This window comes from Ambystoma mexicanum, chromosome 3q (assembly GCF_040938575.1).
Source record: "Ambystoma mexicanum isolate Mex_15411 chromosome 3q, UKY_AmexF1_1, whole genome shotgun sequence".
Taxonomy (NCBI): domain Eukaryota; kingdom Metazoa; phylum Chordata; class Amphibia; order Caudata; family Ambystomatidae; genus Ambystoma; species Ambystoma mexicanum.
This window is the reverse complement of record NC_090926.1, coordinates 1,039,705,311-1,039,733,131: the sequence shown is the minus strand read 5'-3', so window position 1 is coordinate 1,039,733,131 and position 27,821 is coordinate 1,039,705,311. Positions and strand designations below refer to the sequence as shown.

General features: G+C 49.6%; 1 protein-coding gene across 5 annotated transcripts in view; it reads right to left on the bottom strand.

Moving 5' to 3' along the window:
- The window catches only part of USP36 (ubiquitin specific peptidase 36), a 1,150,746-nt gene that overhangs the window by 938,164 nt on the left and 184,761 nt on the right, over nucleotides 1–27,821 (bottom strand). For all 5 annotated transcript variants that reach the window (XR_011305183.1, XM_069655231.1, XM_069655233.1 and 2 more), the window contains exon 5: nucleotides 13,527–13,629. Coding sequence is in view for 4 of the 5 variants with exons in the window: in XM_069655231.1 (XP_069511332.1) it covers nucleotides 13,527–13,629 (103 nt within the window). In the remaining variant the exon portion in view is untranslated. The remainder of the gene's footprint in view (nucleotides 1–13,526; nucleotides 13,630–27,821) is intronic.

Here is a 27,821-nt window from a genome sequence, read left to right as displayed (position 1 = left end):
TTTTGACTGGTTCACATGGAACTTGGAAAGGACTTTAGGCGCAAAGCTAGGGTGAGTGCGCAGAACCACCTTATCTTTGTGTCTGTGTCTGGCGAAGGCCGTTGGGAAAGGCCGACGCCGCTCTCTGCAGCTCCGCTGCGAGGGCCTCACGCAAGGAACCCCCCCTGGAACCACAGCTGCAGACCCCACCCCGCCGCCATTGTGATGCACGCGGCCCGGCCCGCGATGCACATGGAGGAGCAGAGCCCCTCCCATACAGCGCGACTCCACTCAGCTGATCCAGGCACAGCTGATCTGCCTGCCGCGCCCGCCAGCCCCTCCTCTCCTGCTTTAAAGGGAGAGGAGGCAGACCGGCAGGCGAAGCCGCAGTCTGGCGAAGGCCGTTGGGAAAGGCCGACGCCGCTCTCTGCAGCTCCGCTGCGAGGGCCTCACGCAAGGAACCCCCCCTGGAACCACAGCTGCAGACCCCACCCCGCCGCCATTGTGATGCACGCGGCCCGGCCCGCGATGCACATGGAGGAGCAGAGCCCCTCCCATACAGCGCGACTCCACTCAGCTGATCCAGGCACAGCTGATCTGCCTGCCGCGCCCGCCAGCCCCTCCTCTCCTGCTTTAAAGGGAGAGGAGGCAGACCGGCAGGCGAAGCCACAGTCTGGCGAAGGCCGTTGGGAAAGGCCGACGCCGCTCTCTGCAGCTCCGCTGCGAGGGCCTCACGCAAGGAACCCCCCCTGGAACCACAGCTGCAGACCCCACCCCGCCGCCATTGTGATGCACGCGGCCCGGCCCGCGATGCACATGGAGGAGCAGAGCCCCTCCCATACAGCGCGACTCCACTCAGCTGATCCAGGCACAGCTGATCTGCCTGCCGCGCCCGCCAGCCCCTCCTCTCCTGCTTTAAAGGGAGAGGAGGCAGACCGGCAGGCGAAGCCGCAGTCTGGCGAAGGCCGTTGGGAAAGGCCGACGCCGCTCTCTGCAGCTCCGCTGCGAGGGTCTCACGCAAGGAACCCCCCCTGGAACCACAGCTGCAGACCCCACCCCGCCGCCATTGTGATGCACGCGGCCCGGCCCGCGATGCACATGGAGGAGCAGAGCCCCTCCCATACAGCGCGACTCCACTCAGCTGATCCAGGCACAGCCGATCTGCCTGCCGCGCCCGCCAGCCCCTCCTCTCCTGCTTTAAAGGGAGAGGAGGCAGACCGGCAGGCGAAGCCGCAGTCTGGCGAAGGCCGTTGGGACAGGCCGACGCCGCTCTCTGCAGCTCCGCTGCGAGGGCCTCACGCAAGGAACCCCCCCTGGAACCACAGCTGCAGACCCCACCCCGCCGCCATTGTGATGCACGCGGCCCGGCCCGCGATGCACATGGAGGAGCAGAGCCCCTCCCATACAGCGCGACTCCACTCAGCTGATCCAGGCACAGCTGGTCTGCCTGCAGCGCCGGCCAGCCCCTCCTCTCCTGCTTTAAAGGGAGAGGAGGCAGACCGGCAGGCGAAGCCGCAGTCTGGCGAAGGCCGCTGGGAAAGGCCGACGCCACTCTCTGCAGCTCCGCTGCGAGGGCCTCACGCAAGGAACCCCCCCTGGAACCACAGCTGCAGACCCCACCCCGCCGCCATTGTGATGCACGCGGCCCGGCCCGCGATGCACATGGAGGAGCAGAGCCCCTCCCATACAGCGCGACTCCACTCAGCTGATCCAGGCACAGCTGATCTGCCTGCCGCGCCCGCCAGCCCCTCCTCTCCTGCTTTAAAGGGAGAGGAGGCAGACCGGCAGGCGAAGCCGCAGTCTGGCGAAGGCCGTTGGGAAAGGCCGACGCCGCTCTCTGCCGCTCCGCTGCGAGGGCCTCACGCAAGGAACCCCCCCTGGAACCACAGCTGCAGACCCCACCCCGCCGCCATTGTGATGCACGCGGCCCGGCCCGCGATGCACATGGAGGAGCAGAGCCCCTCCCATACAGCGCGACTCCACTCAGCTGATCCAGGCACAGCTGGTCTGCCTGCAGCGCCGGCCAGCCCCTCCTCTCCTGCTTTAAAGGGAGAGGAGGCAGACCGGCAGGCGAAGCCGCAGTCTGGCGAAGGCCGCTGGGAAAGGCCGACGCCACTCTCTGCAGCTCCGCTGCGAGGGCCTCACGCAAGGAACCCCCCCTGGAACCACAGCTGCAGACCCCACCCCGCCGCCATTGTGATGCACGCGGCCCGGCCCGCGATGCACATGGAGGAGCAGAGCCCCTCCCATACAGCGCGACTCCACTCAGCTGATCCAGGCACAGCTGGTCTGCCTGCAGCGCCGGCCAGCCCCTCCTCTCCTGCTTTAAAGGGAGAGGAGGCAGACCGGCAGGCGAAGCCGCAGTCTGGCGAAGGCCGTTGGGAAAGGCCGACGCCGCTCTCTGCCGCTCTCCGCTGCTTGACGGCGCGCAAGGCGCTATTATACTGTCCCACACAAGGTAAGGCCACTTGCCTTAATATCTGCATGTCCCACCCATCATGGGGGGAGGCCCTCCTTACTACTTTGCGCACAGTGCCGTGCAGCTTCAGAAACGCACGACTCCTGTCGCGCACCCGCCCCACTATCACTTACACCCCGAATATAGTAGACCGTAACCTAAAGGTAGGTCTCAGATGTTTGCCGCCGTCAAGCAGGCACAACTCTAACTCGATTTACCCGGATGACACTCTTGTGCCCCACAGGCCTGCCTGCGCCATGGCACCATTGTACACTGAAGCCATTGCACCTCATCTCCGCCCAATTTCATCAGACGCCCAAATCAAAATGCCCATTACTAACACTGACGCGGAACTACCATCCACGCCCAGGCCAAGTGATGCCTACAAGCCTAATGTGGCTACTACTGTCTCTGCTGCACTTATACCTCATGTGGATTATGTACCGCCAGTTATGCCTAGTGATGCCCCCATGCCAATTGTTGATACTGTTGATACTACTGCCCTTATGCCCAATGTTGTTTCTGCATTGCCTGTTATGCCTAGTGATGCCCCCATGCCAAATGTTGATACTGTTGATACTACTGCCCTTATGCCCAATGTTGTTTCTGCATTGCCTGTTATGCCTAGTGATGCCCCCATGCCAAATGTTCATACTGTTGATACTACTGCCCTTATGCCCAACGCTGTACCCGCATTACCTGCTATGCCTAGTGCTGACACCACGACCAAGCCCAAAAACATACTACCCCCCATCCCTGACCCACCCACTACCCCCCGCGCTCGCTCCGTACCTGCCCACGCCCTCGACATCAACGACCTGATCATTAAGGACAATCTTGACCTCCTATTCCTCACTGAAACCTGGCTCAACGAAAGTTCAGGCCCGGCACTATCTCTGGCTATTCCGTCGGGGTACTCCATATTCAGGAAGGACCGCACCTTTCAGAGAGGTGGTGGCGTGGCCCTCATCGCCAGGGAAACCTTTGCTATAAGGGAAATGGCAGGGCAACTTGACCACAATAGTGACTACCTCCCACTCAAAATTAATGTTTCTCCTAACTGCACCATAACTGTGCACATTGTCTACAGACCCCCGGGTCCTTGCACTGACTTCCATGACACCCTCATCTTCGCACTGTCCAACAACATCAAAAAGACCCCCCAGGTCATACTCTTGGGCGACCTCAACCTGGGGCTTAATGACCCTAAGGACCCCCATGCCAAAACCCTCAAGAACGCCCTATCCACCCTGGGCTTTGCACAATCTGTCTCTGACTCCACCCACATCAAAGGGCGCACCCTCGACTGGATCAGTCAACATAGCTGCTCACTACTTGTCACGGAAAACACGCCCATCCCATGGTCTGACCACCATTACATCCAATTCAACCTTCGCACCAAAAAAGAGACCAACTCACCTCCCACCCCCTGCCCAGCTACTCTCGCCAGGAGCTCCTGCCAGCTCACAGTCGAGAATTTAGCACCCTACCTCCGCAACCCGGCCTTGCAGGCCCCATTCTCCAACAACCCAGAAACCCTAGCCAACACATTCAAAGAAGTCATCACCCAAGCAGTTGACGCCTTTGCGCCACTGACCCTCAAAAAAGCCAAGAAAACCAAACAAGCTAACTCATGGTTCTCCAAAGAACTCCTTGAACAACGTGCGCAAAAGAGGACTGCCCTCTCCACCTGGAAAGCTAACCCATCAGAAACCACCAAAAATGCGTTCAAAGCCATCTCCAAATCCTACAAAACTAACATCACCCTAGCTAAAGCTGCTTCCTTCAACGCTAGGATCTATGACGCCAAATCGGGGTCAAAGGAAATCTTCATCATATTCAGGGAACTGGAAAAACCATCCTCCCCTCCTTCTGCTCTCATCAAAGATGACAACTGGTGCAATAGCATTCAATCCGCAATGCTAGACAAGCTCAACACTCTCCCAACTAAAATTCGTGGCCACCAAAAAGCCCTTTCCCGCCTCATAGCTAACCTGCATAGTCAACCCACCACGCCCTCCACCACTAATCCCTCTCCTTCTTTTGACTTCAAAGATATTACTGAGCACGAGGTCATCGCCTTGCTCAAGTCCATCAAACCCTCCAACTGTAAGGGAGATGCCTGCCCAGCTAGTCTCATTAAAGACTCAGCACAGATCCTAGCTCCATTCCTCACAGCATTCATTAATTCATCCTTCCAGTCTGGCCACGTTCCAACTGGACTTAAGGAGGCCTGGGTACGCCCACTCCTCAAAAAACCCTCGCTGGACCCAACGATCCCGGGGAATTATCGACCTATCACCACTGTACCCTTCCTGCTGAAAATCCTGGACAAAGCAGCTTACCTGCAAGTCCAAAAGTTCCTTGAAGAAAACCGTCTCCTCGGCCTGCGGCAATCTGGCTTCCGCCCACGACACGGTACCGAAACGGCTCTCCTGGACGTAAAGAACCAAATGGACGATCTAAGAGACGCAGGGAAACCTGCTCTCCTTCTGCTCCTGGATCTATCCGCCGCCTTTGACCTGGTGGACCACAACACCTTGTGTCACCATCTAGCTACCCAAGCTAACTTTTCCCCCAAAGCTTGCGAATGGATTACCTCCTTCCTCCAAGAAAGGGCCATGAAAGTCTTCTCTGACTCAGCCTGTGCCACACCCAGCCACATCACCTGCGGTGTGCCTCAGGGCTCATGTATCGCGCCCACGCTTTACAACCTCTTCACGAGGCCACTGTTCAGCATCCTTGACTCCCTGGGCATCTCGTATACAAACTATGCAGATGACACCCAGGTCCTCATCCCACTCACAGGCGACTACCTGGCGGATACTAAAACCCTTACCACCATCTACTCCACTATCCAATCATGGATGGCAGATAACTGGCTATGCCTTAATAGCGAAAAAACCGAACTCCTCATAGGAGCACCCTCCACGCTGGGGAACCTCGGTGAACAGTACACTTCCTTCACTATTGACAACATTCCCATCAAGGTCTCCAATCTTGTGAAGACACTCGGAGTCTACCTAGACTCCGACTTGTCAATGGATAGACAGGTCAATGCCATCGCCTCCTCCTCAGCCTATTACTCGAAAGTCCTCAACGCTGCCAGACCTTTCCTGTCTCGCCAGAATTGCCTCACCATTGCTAGGGCAATAATTGGATCTAGGCTGGACTAGTAATGCCCTACTCGTTGGGACCTCCAATAAGAACCTGGCCAAACTTCAGCTAGTTCAAAATAATGCACTTAGGGCGGCCACAGGCACCGCGAGAAAAGACCACATCTCAGAAGTCAGAAGACAGGCACACTGGCTCCCGGTGAAAGAGAGGATTGTTTTCAAAACACTCGCCCTTACCCACAAATGCCTCCATGAACTTGCTCCACCCTACTTGACCCAAAGAATCACCAAGCACTCTGCCACCAGACCATTAAGAATGTGCTATTCCAACACGATTGTCACGCCCAAATCACGCAAAGTGCGCGCCGGTGGTGCCAGCTTTCCCACTCGGGCCGCCACCCACTGGAACGCACTGCCACCCCACATCAGAATGATTGAATCCCACCAAGCCTTCCGCAAAGCTGTTAAAACCAAGCTCTTTGTATGAAACGTACCCGACGGCATTCTGTCACTGTATTATGAATATCATGCTCCACCTGCAACTATGCCTGTAATTGTGTATCCATAAGACCTCCGGTCTCATGCATATCTGCTGAATTAAGAATCCAACACCTACTTGTAACAGCGCCTCGATGCCCATGGGCTGCAAGTGCGCTATACAAATGCGAATAAATAAATAAAATAAATTTGTGAACTGTTACAAAGGGATCTAGGATTGAGAGCTCTTGTAGTTCACTCTCCTAATGGAGGTAATAGCTATTAAAAAAAAAAGCAGTCTAATAGGTGAGGTCTTTAAGACTCGCTTTGTGCATGAGCTCGAAAGGAGCCCCCATAAGCCTAGTCAACACCACATTTAGGTCCCATCGGGAGCCGGGTTAGAAATGGGAGGGTGAATTCTCTTCACTCCCTCCATGAGAGCTTTAATAACTGGTATCTTCCACCATGACACTTTCTGTTGTGAGGTAGTGTAGGCTGAAAGTGCAGCAAAGTGCACCTTTATGGAGTTAAAGACCAGGCCTGAGTCAAGTAAATGAGTTGGGTACAAAACAATGTGTGTGGGAGAACAGTTAATCGGGTTACTGCTCTGGGTTGCACCAGATGACAAACCGTTTCCATTTGCTGGAATAGCAATACCTGGTGTTCGGTTTTCTTGCCTCCCTGAGAATGTCCATAAATCTCAAAGGGAGCTGCAGGTGTCTAAACTCTATGATTTCAGGAGCCAGGCCGCTAAGTTCAATGTCTGCGGGCATGGGTGAAGCGTCTCCCCTCTGTCTTACGACAACATGTTGTACGGGCAAGGCAGTTTGACTAGAGGAGATGGGGACATCTCCATCTGATGAGCGAACCAGGGTTGGCGGGCCCACATGGGAGCCACCAGCAACATCACAACTGGTTCCTGGTGCATCTTGTACATGATCTTGTTGAGAAGGGGAGTCAGGGGGTTGGGGGGGGGGGGGGGGGGGCTCGCGTTGACAAATTTCCCTGACCATGATATCCAGAGTCCACTCCCCTTGGAACGGTTCTGGGGGTACCTGGAGGCATAATCTTGGCATTGAGCGTTCGCCAGAGTTGCAAACAAGTCGATCACTGGGAAGCCCCATTCTGCGAAAACGTTGGAGACGATGTCTCCGTGTAATCGCCATTCGTACTTCATGGGCAACCGGAAGTCTCTGCAGAGTACGTCTGCCTGAAGATTGAGTTCCCCTGGAACATGTGATAACAGGAACATTTTACGTTTGAGAGCCCACTTCCAAATGTTCTGGGACAGTTTGGACAGCCCTGGAGAGCGAGTGCCCCCTTGTTTGTTCAGATATTACATGGCCGTGGTGCTGTCTGTGAGGATCAGGATCGTCTTCCCCGGCAGTTGTTTCTGGAAAGCTTTTAGTGCTTTTAACACTGCCAACAGTTCCAACAGGTTTATGTGGTTGGATGCCATGTCTGACGACCAAACTCTGTGCTGTTCGTTGAAGTAGGTGAGCTCCCCACCCTGTAAGAGACCCGTCTATGGTTAGAGTGGCTTCCATTGCGGGGGTGGAAGGTCACTCCACCCCAGACTCTCTGGTGGTGACTACTACAAGAAAGAGGGCAGGGATCCCTTTGTCAACCGGCAAGGCACCCCCAGATAAGGAAGGTAAACGACTCTACGCCCTTGGGAAGAGGATCACAGTTGCAGCAGTGTTTTCAACACGTATTGCCAACAGCACAACCTTGTTGGCCAGCTACACCGACGGGACCTGGTATATTAGGGGTAGCGCCCTTTGTTTTCTATGGCCAGGTCGCTAGGCGCTTAAGCGGCTGCGGGGAGGGCTGCCGATCCTGACGGTCGGCGGGTGACGGTGTAACTTCCCGTTGGCACTGAAGTCTTCTTCGACCTGGCTGAAGATGGACTTGGGGTTGTGTGTTTAGTTCCGTGTACATGTTTGTCTTTGATGCCGGGGTGTGACTTCCCTATAGCAGTGCCTAAGCCGTGCCTAGCGGGGCCGGAGACAGACGATGCGAAAGTCGAAAGGTCAACAACCTCTGGTTCGGAGGTTTGATCGTCACTCTCGCCGTCGTTACATTCGGTGGCTGCGGCAGTGGGAGAAAACTCAGCCTTCGACATACCGTAGGCCGCCCACCACTCTACGCTCCTTTAATGTCTTAGGACGGAGGAGTTTAAAAGCCGCGCATCCTTCCTCCTCGTGATCGAGGGGCAAGCACCGGTTACACCATCTGTGCTTATCTTTCCAAGGAAATTTGCTGTTACAAATAGGTCAAAACCTTAAATGGAGTCCTCTTCATAGCTGAGGATGGGTAGAGTGATGAAGACCAAAGTGGAAGGAAAGGCATATCAGATTATGAGAAAAATGTCCACCTCGACCCCACTCTCCCTACTGTGTAGAATGGCGGAAGGCCCGGCCACGTGGTCGGCATGACCGACTGGATCACTGTCCGTCAAAGTTCTGAAGGTCTTCGGCAGAGATCTGGAACAGCAGTCAAATGAAGGGACGGATAGGGTGATCTGAATTATTTTAAATAACTATTCAACCAAAGGTCGAGGGGACAATAAGCAATGTCTTTGACAAGCCCCACATAAGACGACCAGTATGCTGGGCAGAAAAAATCAATCTAAGGGACCTCGACGAGTGAGGGATCTTGGGTACACTACACGTCATGTAGGGATAGTGTTACAGGCACACCCATGTCGACATCCCCTTTCGATTCACGAAAGACAAGATGCAATACTCTGCGGTTACCACTGGATGTCGGACCATATGCTGTCATGACCCTTGCCCCTGGCCCTCACTGGCAAATCAGCCTTCCAGTTAGGGCCAGGTCAAAGGCCTTAAAACCTCATCCAAGACTCTCTTGGAGTCAGTCCTGATGTCTTTGTCGCCAGGCTCATAACCATCATGAAGACCAACATTAGAATGCGAGTATTTAACTTGGGGGGCGGGGGAGTTTCAGCCAACATGGAGGCACACACATAGCTCAGTTACAAGGAACTGAGCTATGCAGTCTAGTCTTTTGGGTGTGGCAGGCCTGGGACTACTTTACCTGGACTACTCTACCTGAGACTATTTAAACCACACCCAAACAGCAGAACATGCTTTGCGTTATCCTGCTGTGGGCAGCGTAATGCTCACCGTGTCCAGTTCTTTGATGCCAGTTTACCTGAAACCAAGGACCTGCAGAGAGAGAAAGAACACTACGAAACTTACCTGGTCTTCAATCCATCGCTGACTTCAAATCCACTCACCTGAAGGTACAAACTCCATCATCCGGCACCACATGCATCCTGGAATACAGCATTAGTAAGTGTTTACTCACGTTTCCTCCCGAATGACGAAAGGCACACAATTCTTACCTGGGTAGTCATCTCCTGGTCAGTATCATTGCTGGAACATTACGGCACTCGGTGAGGAACATCGCAACCTGCAAGGAGAGAAAAGACACAGGTTAGCAATATAAAAGGCGAAAAAGTGCCGCACATTACTCACCGGTCAGCATTGCGCACCCCACGCTTTCGCCTACCGGCCCATGCCCATCTTCAAACTGCATGACACCACCAAAATACCTTTCCATACCTAAAAGGAAAGAAGCAAGACATTATTATTCGAACTAAAAGGAACATAAGAACTGCATATAAAGGCTGTAAAGCAGCAAACCTACGGAGTCGCAGCAGGCCTGGATTCCCACAGGGGGGGCTTGCACCAGTGAAGTAACTTGGTTGCTGCTCGCCCCCCACATCTACGCGCCCCTGCCACGAGGAGCAGGACGGAGAATCCACCTTTTACAATATTAGGGTGAGGAGAAGGCCCAAGGGGGAGGAGGGAGTTAAGGCCAAGCGAGGTGGGAAAACAAAGACAATCTGGTAATGAATCCAGCTCTCCTATATTGCAGACCCATCTTCAACCACAGGCCTTACCAAGGGACCGGGAGAGGGTTTGATAGTGCAAATCATCCAACCAGGGCTGGGTGGCGTCCCCATGGATACCAGGTGAGCGTAACTTATGCACAGCATGCGATTCTAAGCAGATTAACAAACATCAGAAATGTTATTATAACTTCCAGTGTGTAAGTGTTTTGGGACTATTGTATTGACTGGGTTCATTGTATTTACCTACAGCTCACATCCTCCTCATAATATAAGTCTGGTTGTTTTGCAATGCTACCAGATGCTTTGGGTAGTGCAGACTTCAACTTGGAGTTGAGGACCCGTTTACCAAGGAATAGTTTTATATAGTCTTACCACCAGGTGGACTTTAGGAAACCTCCCCCAATAGCGGTTAGCCAGTCGGGTGTCAAGAAATTCAGACTTTACCGGGATGTGAATTCAAGAGTGAATCCTAGACATCCATTGGTACATCCGGACAGGTCTGGTCACTGGTGCACTGAGCTTCCCAAAACAAGTCTCTGGAAGGACATGCACATTTGGTTTTCAGACTGCTTTTGAGTTCCACTGGACTGCTAAATCCAGTCACAATTTTAAAGAGAACAGCCTTCTAAAAAAACAAAAAAACTCATGAGCTGCCACCAGCCTGCAAGGCAACCCAGAACTGGACAAGGCAACATGCTTACAAAGGCCAGTAAGTAGTACCATGGCATTGGAGACTCTGGACACACACAGTTACATAGCCAGGGCCACACTACACCCGGACTCACTAGGAGGATGGCCGTGGGGGGGGGGGGTTCAGCGTTAAACCATGAATAGAAACATGTGAAAGCACATCATGCCAACACATGCAAAGTTTGTTGGTTCTGACATTTAGCCCTCTAAGGACACCCCCTTCACCCTCGCCCCAGGTAACCAAGAAAAAGACAAGACAGCCAGATCCCTGACCCGGGTTAAATCTAAAAAGGAAGGATCACCTGGGTGTAGTATCCTTGGGGATTGTGGAGAGAGTGCCAGAAGTCAAGACACTGTATCCCCCTTTCCTGACAGTGATTTACCCTACTCTCCCCTCAGCTTTAATAGGATATTTCCATTCTTATCCTGTCCAACCCTCTGAAAATGCACCAAGTACCGATCCGACGAAATCTCAAAGAGTAATGTATAACTGCCTTACGAAATACTGGTATGGTACTGAGACAAGGAAGATCGCTATGGAGGAATACCATTACTCAAACCAAACATGTCCCGTTAATAGGCTCAGGCAAAGCCTATGAGTCTGATACCTCATACCTGCAACCTATTATTTACTGGCATCGGTATAAAAGCAGAAAGCCCCAAGAGCAAACAGAAGGCATTGGGAGAGGAGCAGAAACGAAACCAAGCCGAGCTGGCATGGAGCGGAAGAAACCCGAACGCCAAGACGCTAGAGTGAAGCAGAGCGAGGTCATCTCTGGGAGCATGGAAAGAGAATTGCATCTACGGGGAGGCGACAGCAGTACTTAAGGGAGGTTGTGTGAACAGGCGGTCCCTTACTGGCAGCTTCAGAGTGCTCATCCCCCTAGGTGACTAAGGGCAAAAACCATGGAAGGGAAGAAGCAGCAAGAACCACAGAGGGACCCAGTGAGTTTTAGTTGGTAAAGAAACCCGGTGCACGAGTGAATGCAAGTGGCTGGATACAGTGCAGCGGAGTGGTCGCAGTCGGCACATTGTCGAAAGTCTCAGAACGAAGGCGAGAAGCCTTAACAAGAGGACAAACCGGTGTAGAAATGAACAATGAACTGAATGATGCGAAGGGGCACAGGAAAGTTGAAGTGTTTTTGGAACATTGTATCACAGTGATTGTGTAGAAAGAAAGACCTGTGCTTGAAGAATTCTGAACAATGGGCAAACCCGTGCAAGTATCAAGGAAGGATATTGTGCAGCAGAAAAGGAGAGCAGATTAAGTGTGAGCAAAATAAGGAAAAGCAATGTAAAGTGGAGCCAAATAAAGGCTATTGTTACAAAACAGAAAAAGGAATTAGGAAATACTGAGAACCAAGTAATTGCTGAGAAACTTGAGTGAAACACTGTGAGAAGTGCTTGGGAAGCCAACGGCATATGGTTGTGCAACCTGTAATTGGCCGTGGGGTCTATTAACTTCACCTACAGCATAGGGCTACAACCAACTATGAAAGTAGTCCATGCGAACACGAAATCCGCTGTTGAACAGTGTGGCAAGAGACTTGGAGAGGGGGAACCTATTGAATACTGAAGAACAGTTGTTGAACCTTGTGAACCAAAGAGTTTAAAAGGCTGGGGAAAGTAACCCTTAGAAACACATTGAACATTATAAACCAGAAGGCGTTTAAAGCTTGGGGAAGGAAAACCTGAGCCCCTTTGGTACATTGTTTTGTGAACCAGTTATTGAGCCTTGGAGAAGGGAACCTCTAGCTCTCTTGGAACATTGTATTGTAAATCAGTTCTTGAAGCTTGGTGAAGGAAAGCCAGAGTTTGAGAACATTGGTTTTGGAAATGTATCCTGAACTTGGGGAAAGGAGCTAGAGATTGCTCCAGACTTTATATTGGGCACTATTTTGAGTAAGAATATCCATGCACTACAATTCGGTATTAGACGTGAGGGCAAGCGTAGGTTTTGACACATACTTTTGATTTGGACTCCCGGACATAGACTTTGCTTCGTTTCTTTAGGTAGGGCAATCCCCACCATAGTTATAGGGCAAGTTAGGTGTTACACCTATACTGACATTTTATTGGAGGTTTCAAAACTGTTTCATCTGTTGTATGTGTCATCTCTTGATATCATGCTCGTCTCAGTTCCCACGTTAAAGGGAGAAAGTGATGAGCTTGGGGCATCATGCAAGCCGTTGATTCTTGGCAAAGATGATGGTTGTTGGCACTAAAGCGCTGCAAGGTACTACAAATCCCATGTGCATGCAGGCGACATGGCACACGGTGTATAGTACATGGAAATTATTGACAACTTTATGCACTGTGAAAAGCTAAAAGAAAAGAACCCCCACATGGCAATGTTTTCTACTGATCAGTCCTCGGTCGCAAAAGATGTTGTATACTGTCAAGCAGTAATACTCAACAATGGACATTCTAATGGGTTAGCATGGAGAGTCATATCTGCAAGAAAAATAATGAGTGCCATTCATCAGCAATATAAAAACGGGCTGTGAAAAAGTGAGTTCCTCTAAAAAGAAAACATTAATGTTTGCATTTTAAAAGAAAAATGTACTTGCAACTGAGATGTGGGAGAAGTGCTTAACATTCACTGAAGACTGAAGTGGTGGTTAAATTGATATAATTCCATACCTGGTGCTCTCAAGAACAGGGAGGGGCTCTCACACCTACCCCAAGCAATCAGCATCAAGACACCCCTAACCTCCCGCCTCAAGTCAGGCTCTTTAGCCTAGGCCCAAATTCAAGGTCATGTTCTCCCCAAACGCACAGAGTCCCCAGTGCCCCCCCAACAGCACTGTTGAATGGGGCTCGAACACAAAGCACTCCTCCCCACTGGACATGAATGAGCATGGACCCTACGTCATTCATGCATACACAAAGGAATAACACGACAGTGATAGGAAGCACTCACTTGGTGTAACCATTGAGGCAGGCCTTCTGCATTGCATCAATGGTATAACGAAGGAACTCGTGTGCATCTTCTTGGCTTCCAAATCGGAAGTGACGGGCGATTTCTAAAAATAATGAGAGGACAGGTAAGCATGGAGAGAGAAGAGAGAAGAGGAGAGGCTCTGCATTAGGCATTGCAGACACCTCCCAGCATGTTCTAACATTTTGAGAGGTACATGGGTGGAGAATGTGGAGGAGGGGAGAGAACAAAGGTGGGGGAATGAGCTTGTCCTTGAAAAAGATCAATTTAGAAGACACATCTCTGGCATTACAAGAACAGGTCAGTAGCTGTTGAACTCTGGCTATAAAGTGCAGTGTCCTAACTCTCGAATACTACATATCTGAACAATGCTGCAGAAAACAAACATCCCAGGCTCCCACACATGCTGGGCACACACAGACAGCAAAACATTACCAAGGTCTTCCCCTTCCTTATTTCAGTACTTATAACCTACAAGCATTAGTAAAGATGCAGAAAACCTAGTAAGCTCGTTTTAAATTTAACACATTTTTAACCTTTGCACTTAACCCAAAGTGATCTATATCAGAGGACCGGTTTCCAAACATACAGGTATCTTAGTGAGGCAGGCGTACCATTATTTCAATCAGCTTCTAGCAACGGACCGGCCTTTAGTTTTCAAAGTTAACAAGTCTATATTACATGTGCTGGGAGTTTAGACAATATATCTAAAAGTTCAAATTTGCACAGCCGTAAGGCCTGTGTGCTGCAACATTATGGCAAAGCTTCAACATTATTTCAGAAAGAAAAGTGTGTGTTATGGTCTGATGGCCAATTATATAGAATTTTTGTAAAGGGCCTAGAACAAAGACAGGAATTTCTATGTAACAGCACTTACTTCTGTACGGGCTCATGTGCGAATGAGAGGCAGCAAAACAGTGTGTGTGTGGGGAGGTGGGGGGGGGGGGATTTCGTCTCATCTCCCAAAGGGATAGCATTTAAGTGTAAAGGAAGCCTTCGGTTTCATTCCATTGAAATATAGCTGAAGCCTTGCTGCAAGGTTGCAGCCCACAGATGTCAAGTCCATTCCATTTCAACCTTTAAAATCCCTCAACAGCAAGTCAATTAATGATCGGTTTTAGGTTGGGGAGGATCGGCAGATGTGGGGCATCACACCTGACAAAGCGAAGCCAAACCTCTCAAAAGGTAAGCATTAAGGAGATTTTTGAATAACACTCTGGTGAGGGCAGTGTAAGAATGAAACCCAGAGGTCTGCAAACTTTGGTTCTCCAGGTGTTTTCAGACTACAGTTGCCATTGAACCTAGCCAGCATATTCAGTGGTAAGTTATCATGGGAGTCGGTCTAAAACATATGGAGAGCTGAAGTTTGCAGACCCCTGATCTAACCTAATGGCAGAACAGTGTGTAACCCAAAAAAGAATGACCTGCCTCTCCGATGGTCGCTGTACTTCAGGATGGAGGAATTAATCTCAATAGCAACTACTGAAGAACACACCACACTGGCATACAGAAAAATATACATCTAATACAAGGTCACAAATATATCTAAATTCAACACATAGAGCTTTGAGTAGATATAAACAGCAAATGTCCAGCTAAGGTCGAACTCAATCCTTAATCTAAAATGTAAGCCCCATAACTTGGTGGCAGACACGATACATATCAACTTTCAGAGATAAAATAAAAGTAGACCCCCCAGACAATATTATGCACAGTAATTACAATCCTATTCAGAATCCAGACAACTTAAATACAAGTTTTGTGCTACACTCAAAAAGTATGATACACAACACATTTATATCACTTACAAGCAGTAAATAGGAGAACACTATGCCCAAAAAAGCTATGAGAGCTATAAACGTCTTTAATATATTCTAGTAAAACAGTCCCTAGGCCCAGAAGGCCCAATTACACTCCAAGGAGGGGAGATTGTTGGAACATTCAGTGATACATGGTATTTTATTTTTTAGGTAGGCATGTAATACGTAGACAGAATACGTAGTAGCTCCGGGGACTCACTAAAAATCCAAGACTGTTGAGAAATCTGGAGTCCCCATAAAAATAGCACAGTCCAGGTAAGTACCTTGCATTGTCACTTGTGGGGTGCCCAGTGTTAACAAAAGTGTCCCATGGAAAACAGGACAGCCTGTGGTTAGGATGAAAAGCTAGGAAAATACCAGATTCTTCCCACAGAAGAAAACAGTCGACCCGAGGAGAGCACAGTTGCGATCCAGAAGAGATCCAGTGGAGGGTTGAAGACCCAGCAGCCCCAGGAACAGAGCAACAGAGCCAGATTCAGTCCCCAATGTAAATCAATGGGGAAATGCGGATGAAGGAGACCTGCAGAAACTGATGCCCACAGACCACGGGGACCCTGATGGAGAGTATTGTGAATACCCCCGTCAACTCTGGGCCTAAAGATAAGTACGTAAATGGTCTATTAATGAAAACACATTTGCAGTAAAGCAGAACCACCCATTATGTAAACATTGCTTTTTACAGGTCGAAATGAAGTATCCAGTCACTAAGGACTTGTGCCCAGAGTCAACAATGACCCCAGATTGCCTAAAAGAACAAAAAACATCCTTCACAGGGGTCCGACCCATCATGCAGAAGTGATGAGATGGCTCCAATACAGAGGAACCTGCACACGGCAGACCCCACCAGCACCACCCCCTTCTTTCTACACTAGGTGGAACTTTTAAGTTTTGATTAAAAACATATTTACTTCTATCACATGCACCTGCAGCAGCATAATCTACATGGACATTGCACACATGTGGTGTCCAGGCTGAACCAGGGTGTGGCGTCCCATGTGCTTTGTTTACGGAGCTTGGGGGGTGGACAGGGCAGTAGAGTGGGCCCACATTTTGTGCTACGCTCCCCTTGAACGCATATAAGCGTGATGTGAACTGTTGCTCTGGTGCAACACAGAAAATAAGCATTGGACATTGGTTCTCATTACGACCCTGGCGTTAACCAACGGCACTATTAGCGCCATGGTTAACGCCGGTAATTTACCAGATCCGCCATGGTGACATGGGGAATAACCGCCCCATTCCAAGGTTGGCGGGGCGGTAATTCCCCATTTACCATTGGCCCTTCCCCATTCCCATTTTTGCCCCATAGGGCTCAGTGGGAATGGGGAAGGCGGTAATTACGGTACCGCAAAATGCGGTACCATAATCACCTTCAAGGTCCCATTGCGGGTCCTTACCTCAACGGCTGGTACAGACCAGCCGTTAAGGTCGGGACCCACAAAGGGACCTCGTAATCAGGCGTTAAGGGATTATCGGTACCCTTACCGGTAATCCCTTAACGCCAGGGTCGTAATGAGGGCCATAGTCTCAGAATTGGAGAGTCCCTCCCCACTCAAACTTCTTCTTGGAAAGTGCTTTGTGGAAGCTTCATTCACGAGCAAGTCATCGGGCTTGGCGGGGTGTCATTGAATAATGCACCTCGCACAGAGCTCTGAAAATCGCATATGCATCAAGCCAAACTCTTGAGGGAAGTACAGCCCCCGTCCCCACATCTCAACCCTTTAAAAAGATTGAAGAGTCATTTATCAAAACTTAGGACATTAAGGTGTTATGTTCGGCTCTGGGTTGTGGGGGACAACATGTGGTTGCTTGCCGCAGAAATCAAAAATAAATGCACGCAGAGACAAATGGCCTCAGCTTACACCCGCACAATAAGTTGCTTCTATTGTAGTGGTAGCTATAGATACATGTATAACCAACAACTTTGGTTGGTACTAAATCCTGGTCAATTATTTCATTTTCAGGCCTTGCTCGCGCAGCAGTTTGGAAAACAGACAGCGCACGCCTCCCCACGTCAGTGTTTTTTTGGGTTGTTTAACACATCAATCACACAGATAACGAGTACTTCTGTTCCCATTCATCTATAGAGGTTTTAAACATTAGCTGTAGACCGAGTTAGAGATTTTGGTTACCCTGTTACAAATACTGCATTATGTATGTTTTACATATAGGCCCCACATCGAATCTGGAAAATGGCATTGCCCAAATGTGTGATTATGGACAAGTCGCGCCTCTCTCTGTGCCTTGGTTCTTATAGCATTCTGAACTGAAAGTGCCTGGAAACACGTGCGTTAGATGCATCTGAAGGTTGTGTGCCATCACTTCCTGTGGTTTCGGTTGGGGTTCAAATGGCATCACTTCCTGTGATGTAATAGGTCTAGGGTCATGTGAAGTCATTTCAGCTACCCCAGGCATTTTGGTAAAATGATTTCTCTAAGGAAACTGAGCCTATACCAGCTTGTATAGCCTGCAATTTAACCTATGGAGAAGGGTTATTCACCCTTTCAGGGGTTCTAATTACTCGACAGCAGACTGAACAGGAATTAATGGCTTCCAGTGAGTTGTGCGCTCATAGTAAATTGGGAGCCATAACGCAATATATAAGTTTGCATAATGGATTTAGTGGAATGCTTACGATTTATAAACAAAGTCTAGTTCCCAAGATTCTACATGGTCTTGAATCCTGGGAATAGCCGGATAGCAAGGGGCTCAAAAGTGAAGGTTCCATATTGAGAAGTATGACAATGCATTACTTACCGTAAAAGCATTTCTGATGGTTGTATCTGCTTAGATTCACATGCTGTGCATAGGTCCGAGATCCAGTGGTCACTGCGGAGTATTGCATTTTGTTTTTCGTAGTCGAAAAGGGACGTCGACAAGGCGTGTCTGAAATACTATCCCTATAGTGACGTGCGTTGTACCCACAATCCCTCACGCGTCGAGGTCCCTCTGTTTGTATTTTTCTGCCCTGAGGGAGCCTTCTAGACGTGAGTGAGTACAGAAAAGAGAGATATAAAAGGAAGTCTATGTTCCTTCCATCCGAGCGGGGAGGAAGGGTGGGCGCATGTGAATCTAAGCAGATACAACCATCAGAAATGCTTTTACGGTAAGTAATGCATTGTCTTCTGATGTTTGTTAATCTGCTTAGAATCACATGCTGTGCATAGACTAGCGAGCAGTACCCGGAGTTGGCTGTGGGTTATGAGAAGGAACAGTAGAGAAAAGATGTCTTAATACTGCCTGTCCCACCTGGGAGTCAGATCTCGAGTGTGCATCTAGACAGTAGTGTTTTGTAAAGGTGTGCACAGAACTCCAGGTAGCCGCTTTGCAGATGGACTCAAGGGGAACATTTGCAATGAATGCTATGGACGCCCCCGTGCCTCGAATAGAGTGTGCTCTTGGCTTAAAGGGCAGTTCTCTCTTAGCAAGAGTATAGCAGAGAGTGATGCATTGAACAATCCATCTAGAAATAGTGGACTTTGAAACTGCATCCCCTTCTCTTCCTGCTGCCACCGAGACGAAGAACTGATTAGTCTTCCTCAGTGGTCTGGTTCTTTCCATGTAGAACATGACCGCTCTGCGCACATCTAGTGTGTGCAGAGTTTTTCTCCCAAGTTGGAAGGATTTTGAAAGAACGTTGGCAGTTCTATAGACTGGTTTATGTGGAATTTCGAGATGAATTTCGGAGCAAACCTTGGGTGCGTGCGTAGAACCACCTTATCTCTGTGAACTGTAACGAAGGGGTCTAGAACAGAAAGAGCCTGTAGTTCACTTACTCTCCTGATGGAGGTGATAGCTATTAAAAAAGCAGTCTTAAGAGTGAGGTCTTTAAGAGATGCTTTGTGCATGGGTTCGAATGGTGAGCCCATGAGTCTGGTAAGTACCACGTTAAGGTCCCATACGGGAGCTGAGTCAGCTATCGGGGGGTGTATTCTCTTTACTCCCTCCATGAAGGCCTTTATAACAGGGATCTTCCACCACGACACCTTGAGTTGGGAAGTGGTGTATGCAGAAAGTGCCGCTAGGTGGACTTTAATGGAATTGAACACTAGACCTGAATCCAATAAGTGGGTCAGGTATAGAACAATATGTGTGGGAGAGCAGTCAATCGGGTTGATGCTTTTTCCTCTGCACCAGATGACAAATCTCTTCCACTTGCTAGAATAGCAGTGGCGAGTGTTAGGTTTTCTGGCTTCCCTGAGGATGTCCATGCATCTCTGCGGGAGCTGTAGATGTCCGAATTCTATGATCTCAGGAGCCAAGCTGCTAAGTTCATGTTCTGGGGGCATGGATGCAGAGTCCTGCCCTTGTCTTGTGACAGCATGTTGTACGGGCAGGGGAGTTTCACTGGGGGAGATAGAGACAACTCCATCAAGTGAGCGAACCATGGCTGTCGGGCCCACATTGGGGCCACCAGTATCATGGTCACTTGTTCCTGGTGCATCTTGTGCACCACCTTGTTGAGAAGGGGAGTCGGGGGGGAAAAGCGTAAACAAATTTCCCTGACCATTGCATCGACAGACCGTTCCCCTTGGATTGGTTCTGGGGGTACCTGGAGGCGTAACTTAGGCATTGTGAGTTCTCCAGGGTTGCGAATAGGTCTATTTCTGGGAATCCCCATTGTGTGAAGACGTCGAAGATGATGTCTTCGTGCAGTCGCCATTCGTACTCTTCGGGCAGGGGGAAATCTCAGCTGAGTTTGTCTGCCAGCAGATTGAGTTCCCCTGCTACATGTTGTGGCCAGTTTGGACAGTCCTGGAGAGTGGGTGCCCCCCTGCTTGTTGATGTAGTACATGGCTGTGGTGCTGTCTGTAAGGACCAACACAGTCTTGCCTTGTAGGTGTTCCTGGAAGGCTTTTAGCGCCTTGAACACAGCTAGTAGCTCCAGTAGATTTATGTGTTTGGATGCTACGTTCGGAGTCCACACTCCGTGAGCAGTCTGATGGGATAGGTGAGCCCCCCATCCTGTGAGGGATGCGTCTGTGGTTAGAGTGGCTTCCGCCGCGGGTGTGGCAAAGGGTTTCCCTCTAGGTTTTCCTTTGTCCACCACCGTAGCGAGAGAACCAAGGCCTGCGAGACCACCACTAGATCGTCCCATAGTCCGCTGGCCTGACACCACTGGCTGTTGAGCCACTCTTGCATGGGGCGCATGCGCAGGCGCACATGAGGTACCAAATAAATACACAACCCCATCATGCCTAGCAAGCGCATTTCTTTGCGTACCGTCACCTCTCGAGCGGTCACATATTGAGGGATCTGAAACAGCATGTTTTGGACCCTCTCGTTGGAGGGGGAAGACGAGGCCGTCCTTTGTTTGAATTAGAGCCCCTAGGAATTGTTTGATTTGGCTGGGGTCTAGGCTGGACTTCTTTTCGTTGATGGAGAAGCCCAACTGGAACAAAAGGTCTACAGTCTTTTGGGTATTGGAGAAGCATGTTTCGTAAGAATCCCCTGTTATGAGCCAGTCGTCGAGGTAAGGGTAAACTGGGATGGACAACCTGCGCAGGTGAGCCGCTGCCACTGCCAGTACCTTCGTGAATACCCTTGGTGCTGATGCTATGCCGAAGGGTACCACTCTGAACTGGTAGTGTTTGCCCTCTATCATGAACCTGAGGTATCTTCTGTGCGCTGGCAACATTAAAATATGAAAGTATGCATCTTTTAATACCAATGTTGTCATGTAATCTCCCTGTGATAGCAGTGGGATCACTTCCTGTAAGGTCACCATACGAAACTTCTGGGGTTTGATAAACTTGTTCGCTGGGCGCAGATCTAATACAGGGCGCATGGTTAGATCCTTTTTGGGTACAAGGAAATACACTGAATAAATACCTTCCGTTACCTGAGATAGAGGCACAACCTCTATGGCTCCTTTTTCCAGCAGTTGTTGTACTTCTTGGAGAAGGATGGCAAGGTGTTCCGGTGTCATGCGTCGTCCCCTCGGGGGTCTGTATGTTGGGGAACTGTTGAATTCGATGCAGTATCCGTGGGCTACGGTGGAAAGTACCCAGCGGTCTGATGTTATTCCCTCCCATGCTGGAAGAAAGGATGTTATCCGGCCCCCGACCGGTGTTGCATGGGAGGGGACGCGAATCTTCGCGTCACTTGGTGTTGTTGGGGGCTTGGGAGCCTCTGGGGGTGGACCCCCGACCTCTCCCTTTGCCCCGGCGTTGGTCTCTTTGGCTGTACTGCCCACTGTTGGTCTGGTAATTGGTGGCAGGGTACTGTTGCTGTTGGCGTTGGCCAAGAAAAAAGCGTTTGTTGCCATAGCCGCGTCTGGTAGTGGGCTTAGAGATCTGGTCAAGAGTTTTGATAGTATCAAACTCTTTTTTTAGCCATCTCCAGAGCCTCATCCACCGCTTTCCCGAAGAGGTTTGAGTCTTCAACAGGTTTATTTATTAAAGACGCCTGTGTCTCCGGTTTGAACCCTGAGTTGCGCAGCCATACATGGCGTTTTAGGAGTATTCCCTGAACCAGGGAACGTCCCGCTGTCTCTGCAGCATCCAGAGAGTTGTTTACAATACTCTGGTTGACCTGGGTTCCTTCGCCAATAGTTGATAGCAGGCGTGTACGTAGTGGTTCCGGCGCTTCTTCGGCGTCTTTGCGCAGTTTGGCCCACTGCGCGTCCGTGTAGCTAGCTAGCAAAGAATTGTTGTTCGCAATTCATGCCGAAAAGGCAGCCGAGGATGTGACTCTCTTTGCAAGGGCATATAACCTCTTGCCCTCCTTGTCAGGTGGTGCCTCGCTGGTGGACAGCGGCACCCCTGCCCTCTTCCTTGTATTAGTTACTACAAGGGAATCCGGAATGGAATGTCCCCTGATGTACAGCGGGTCTGAGGGTGAAGGAGTGTCTGGCTGACAGGGGGTTTCTCCTTAATTACTCTTTCCACAAAGTCTATTTCAGGAGAGATCTCCCCAGTGTCCAGTTCGAAATGTGCTGCTGCTCTGCGCAACAGGGCATTGAATGTGGGCTGATCGTCAATGGGAGACGTGTTTCTAACAGGTGAATTGTCAGGAGGATTTAGGTTCAGGACATCAGTGTCCGAATATACTGATGGGGATTGCCAGGGATGAGAAGGTCCTTCTTCTGGATTTTATCCGAAGCCTTCTCCTACTATGTCTGGGCTGTCTTCCAGACCTTCCTCCTGGTTCTGTCCCTATTCATCGTCCACAAATTCATCCTCCTCCTCCAAGTATTGTTCCTCACCAGTGAGGTCATACACATTATGGAAGTCTGAGGCTGTGTCCTGCTGGGGATTGACTAGTCTCGGATATTTGGCCCTGGGGTCCTCCTGAGGCCCTTCTCTTGTTCCCTTGGGAGTGGGAGGGTTCTGGGTCTTCATAAACCTCTCCATTCTCTCCATGCAGAGATGGAGCCTTTCCATGGTTTCATGGGGTACCCCTGAGCGGTCTAGCGGGGGAAAATTAGTGTCATCTAGCTGAAAACGGCTCGACCTCTCCCATAACGTCGAGGAAAGTGTCCCGTCGCCTCCCGTCGCCTTCCGGTGTGCTGGGGGTCCCCCCGACTGAAGGGGGTAGTCCCTGTCTTTCTTCGGGCTTTTTCGGCGTGTCTTTCGACCTCTGCGTAGCGCTCGACGTGTCTTTCGGCGTACGCTCCTGGGCGTCGGCTACAACGATCCTCGCCAAGCTCTCTGCGACTCGTTTGTCAGCGGAGGGCTGTGGTTTCGACGTTAACGGGCGTCGATCGTTCTACAGCGGCGTGCGATCTCTGCAGGTGCGCGCCGGCCGATGGTTTGGGGGCGGCGCCCTTATTTGCCAAAAGCCCAGTCGCTGGTCGGGACTGCGGTTGCGAGAGGGGCTTTAAACCTGAACGGTCCGAGGAGGCCGCCGGTGGAACCTGTGTCTCCTTGGGCGCTGATGCTTTCTTCGTCTTTGACGAAAAAGAGCAATGGGTTGTGTGCTTATGTGTGGTATCGTGTGCGTCAGTGTCGCCGGGGTGTTCATCCCCATAAGCAGGGCGTGAGCCGAGCCCGTCGGGGCCGGGGACAGACGACGAAGAGCGCAAGCGCTCTTTAGAGGGGTCTACGACTTCCGTAGCGGAGGTCGTGTTATCACGTTCCTCGTCACTGTCAGTGGTAGCAACGGCGGGTGAAGAATCGGCCTTCGACATAGCGTAGGCCGCCCACCTCTTGACCCTACGGTCTTTTAGAGTCTTTGGCTTAAGAAGCCGACAAGCCGTGCAACCCTCCTCTTTGTGATCGAGGGGCAAGCAGCGGTTACACCGTGAATGCTTGTCCTTCCAAGTAAACTTGCCCTTGCAAAGTGGGCAAAACCTAAAGGGTGTCCTCTCCATAGCCGAGGCAATAAATCGTGATAACGACCCCAAGGGAAAGGAAGGGGAAAAGGAAAGGCATTCTCAGAAAAGAACCAGAGATGTCCTACGACCCCACTCTCCCTACTGTATTTGGCCTGCGAGGCCAGGCCACGTGTTCGGCAACGCCGAAGGATCTCCTCTGCTCATCTCCTCCGTCGAAGATCTTGCTCGGCGGAGACAGCTTCACAACTGCGTCGAGGGAGGGATCGATATGTTATATATTAAATAGGAAAACTACCAAAGGTCGAGGAGATGGAATCTGCAAGTCTCTCGAGGAGCTCCGCTTAAAGGCGACCAGTAGCTGGGCGGAAAAAACCAATCTGAGGGACCTCGACGCGTGAGGGATTGTGGGTACAACGCACGTCACTATAGGGATAGTATTTCAGACACGCCTTGTCGACGTCCCTTTTCGACTACGAAAAACAAAATGCAATACTCCGCAGTGACCACTGGATGTCGGACCTATGCACAGCATGTGATTCTAAGCAGATTAACAAACATCAGAAATTTGGCCTTTCCAACGGTGTTCCCTTATGTATAAGATTGTAACTAGGTCTAATCTCTTTGAATACCATGCTGGCGATTAGGAAGGCGATGGCGTGGCTCAAAATTAATACAGATTAATATCCCTGGGTGGTAATAGCAAATTGAAATGGTTTGTAACAGTGTTGTGATGAACAGAGTGGGTCATGGATTTTACTTTGGACACACATACGGTAGTTACCCAATTACATAGGGACATCTCAGTTGGGACTTTTGTGCTAATTTAGAACATGCCATAAAATATGCTTCAACACAGGACATTGTTGACCAATCCTACATAATGAGTAGACGCCAACCATACCTATTAAAGTGTCCCTGCCCCAATTTGAGGAGGTTTTTTATGTTTGCTACCTGGTAGTGGTGTGTGCTTGTTTGAAACTACTGAGGCAGAAGAGAGTGTGTTTGCTTTGCTTGGATACTAACAAATTAGAAACTCTTAGACACACTCTCACCCAATGCCCTAAAATTCAAAAAGGGAACGTGTGAAATTACTTGGCCACTGGGTCCATAACAGTAGTATTATGGAAACCTCCTTTTGGTGTCGATGTATGCTTGGGTACAAAAACCTTGGAGGACAAAGTCAAAAAGACACTTACAGACTTGTAGTTATATATAAACGTATAAAACACAGAAAATGGGGAGTGACAGGTTGGGGTGCGCTCTATTCTTTCCGAAACATAGGCAGTCCAATGCAACAACCACTGCACAGGAGGTTCCCCCGGGTTCCTCCAACAGTTAATAGCATAAAGTAGAGTTTGTTCGCAGAGGACTCTGTAGTCAAATGGTCAAATGGTCAGATCCTCGGTAGTAAAATGAGAGCTCAGGTAAAATGAGAGCTCAAGTATCCTTGAATAAGCAAGAAATCCAATAATGTGTAAAGTGATTTATTGCAGTCACAGCCGACACGCGTTTCGACCAATACGGTTGTCCTCAAGGCAAAAAACTTAAAGGGTTGAATCCCTATTTAGAGTTCTTGAATGACAATGGAGTCACATAATGGACCGGATTCTGTGATGGCGTATTTTGTGCAGGTGGGTTTAGGAACCGTACCCGTTTGCCAGCTTGGCGGGTACCTTTTCGGTGTGCCGCCGACTTGCTATGTCCCTGCGACGCCTGTTCCCTTTCACTTCCTTGCTCGTGAACCGGCGTGCAGGGTCCTTTTTAAAAAAAATTACACCTTTTGGGATCAGCTGCGAGGTATACCCCCGCTCACAATATAGTGAGCAAGGGTGCGTGGACATCCGTGTAGCTCTTTGGACCGAATACGGGATTTTGTGGAAATTTTCAGCCGTTCAGAATTTTCAAATGGCCGAAATTCGACCAAATGTCCCATTAAGGCTTTTTTTGCTGGCTTTTTGGAAGTTTTCTTATTTATTAAAGATACTAGGCAATGTTGAGTTCACTTTTCAATTCCGGTAAGTAAGAGAATGCTTTATAGACATATACAGTAGGACTTTAGCAGTTGTAAATCAATTCAATGGTAAACCTGAAATACAGTTAAGGGAAAGAGTTTCTCCAGGTTAGCAAAGGTATTCATCAACCAACAATCATAAAATGATAATACTGGTAAGTAAAATAACTGTACACACTTGTAGAATAGTTGGAAGCAATTCAAGCTAAGTAAATCACTTGGCAATTAATATTTGGAATCACTGTTATCAGGAAAGAATGAATGAAACAAAACCAACACAGGGCAGGTAAGACTTGCATTCAATTCACAGAGGTCTTCGGCTTTAGTAGTCCATCCCTATCTAGGCATGAGTGTCAGAGTTAGATTGGGGGCAAACTAAGGCACCAGCTGTCAAGAGTTTCAGAAGAAAACATGTGGCAAGTAAGTGCCCTTTCTTTGTTGGGAAAAAGATAGGCTTCAGAGAAGGCTCCCTGTAGGCACACAGGTGTTAACACCTGGGCTAACGTTTCTGGTCAAACTCCAAAACACACTAATCAGCACTCCAGGAACACAGGAGCAACAAAGCTACTCTAGGTAACTTCTGCCAAGAGTCTCACAGTACAATGCTTCCACGATGCAGCAGCAGACCCGGTCACCGGATTCTTGGTAAGGCAGATTGAAGGGGGGGGTTTGGTGGGGACACTGTAGGGATCTTGCAGCAGCAGTCGAGTGGAATGGCTCTCAGCAAACCATTCTTTGTGGTTATTGGGGTCTTGGCGCCCTTTTTAAAAGCACCAGTGAAGAACCGTTACTGCCCAGTCGATTCAGCTTGCTTTCTTGGCCCAGCCTTCGAACAAGGGGACTTCAAGGAGTGGAATCTTGCCTCTCGAGGTCAGAAGGAATCCACCAAAGTTTCTAGAGGATTCGATCTTCTGAAGGCGATACACTGCACACTGGCCAAAGGTCCTAGGGAATTGGCGGTTTGCGCCCGGTCAATGTCACAGCTCGTCCTGGGATGGCTGGAAATTTGTATTTATTTTATTTGTAAAGTGCATCCAGGCCCAGAGGCATACGGGCGCATAGGTTAGATCTGGTTACAGTTACAATTTGAAGCAGGTTATATCTTCAGACTGGTTAGTCCCACTAGTCTAAGGGAGAAAGCCGTCTAGATCAGAGCTTCCCTGTCACTTGGAAGAGTGGGCTTGAGCAACAGTGGTCACTCAGGTTGCTCTGGCAGTCCCTGGAGGTTGCTGTAGACGTCGTCCTTCTCTTCGGAATGGATGTTCGCCTTTTATGCAGGAACCCAACCATTCAACATGCATGCATTCATGCAAACTTGGGGTAGGAGGACAGCCAGCCTCCAAGTTAGAACTGGATCTAAGCAGACACACTGGAGGACAAAGACCTGTTGAGTTTCAGAGTCCTCCCAGTTTCCGGTCCTCACAGAAACAGATGTCTTCGGGCGGGTTTCACAAAGGGATCCCGGTGAAGACAAATGACCAACCACGACCTCCCACACACAGCACAGCAGAAGGACCAAAAAAGAGCAAACCCTAGTGAGTTGGCAAAAAAGAAGACTGGAACCATTTTGGATCAATGGTGTCCCATGCGTCCCTTACCGCAGCTGCAAATGCAACCCATGTTGTAGGATTGACAAAATTGGTAGAAAAAGTATCACTGCCACCAGCCACTCAGGTTTGTTACAGTAACTAAAAAGTTAAAGTGAAAAAGGTTTCCTCGCCACTCCACTCTTATTTTGGCCCATCCTAGTGGAGGGGTGCCGCAGTAATCTATAAATCACATGTTTCGGTGTGGCAAAATACCCTTGCCTCATGAAATTAAAATGGATGCTCCTTTCATACACTTTTCTATGTCAGCGTCTTTTTCTACTCATATGCGCCATTTGTGCATCACCCTCCGGGCATGAACTCTTGCTTTTGTGAGTTTATAGAGCTTGCAGGTACTCTTCAAATTACATTTTTAAGCCTGCCATTTGTGGGAGATTTTAAATTTAAGTTCAAACACACCCATTTCTTCTGCTGCTACACAGTTCTTTGATGCTATAGTTGATATGGGTCAAACAACATGTTGTGGAGCCCACTCTTCTTTTGGCAACATTTTTTATCTTATTTGGTCAGCATGTTTCCCAGCTTTTCAAACTTCTTGGTCTGATCATTTGGTTGCGTCAT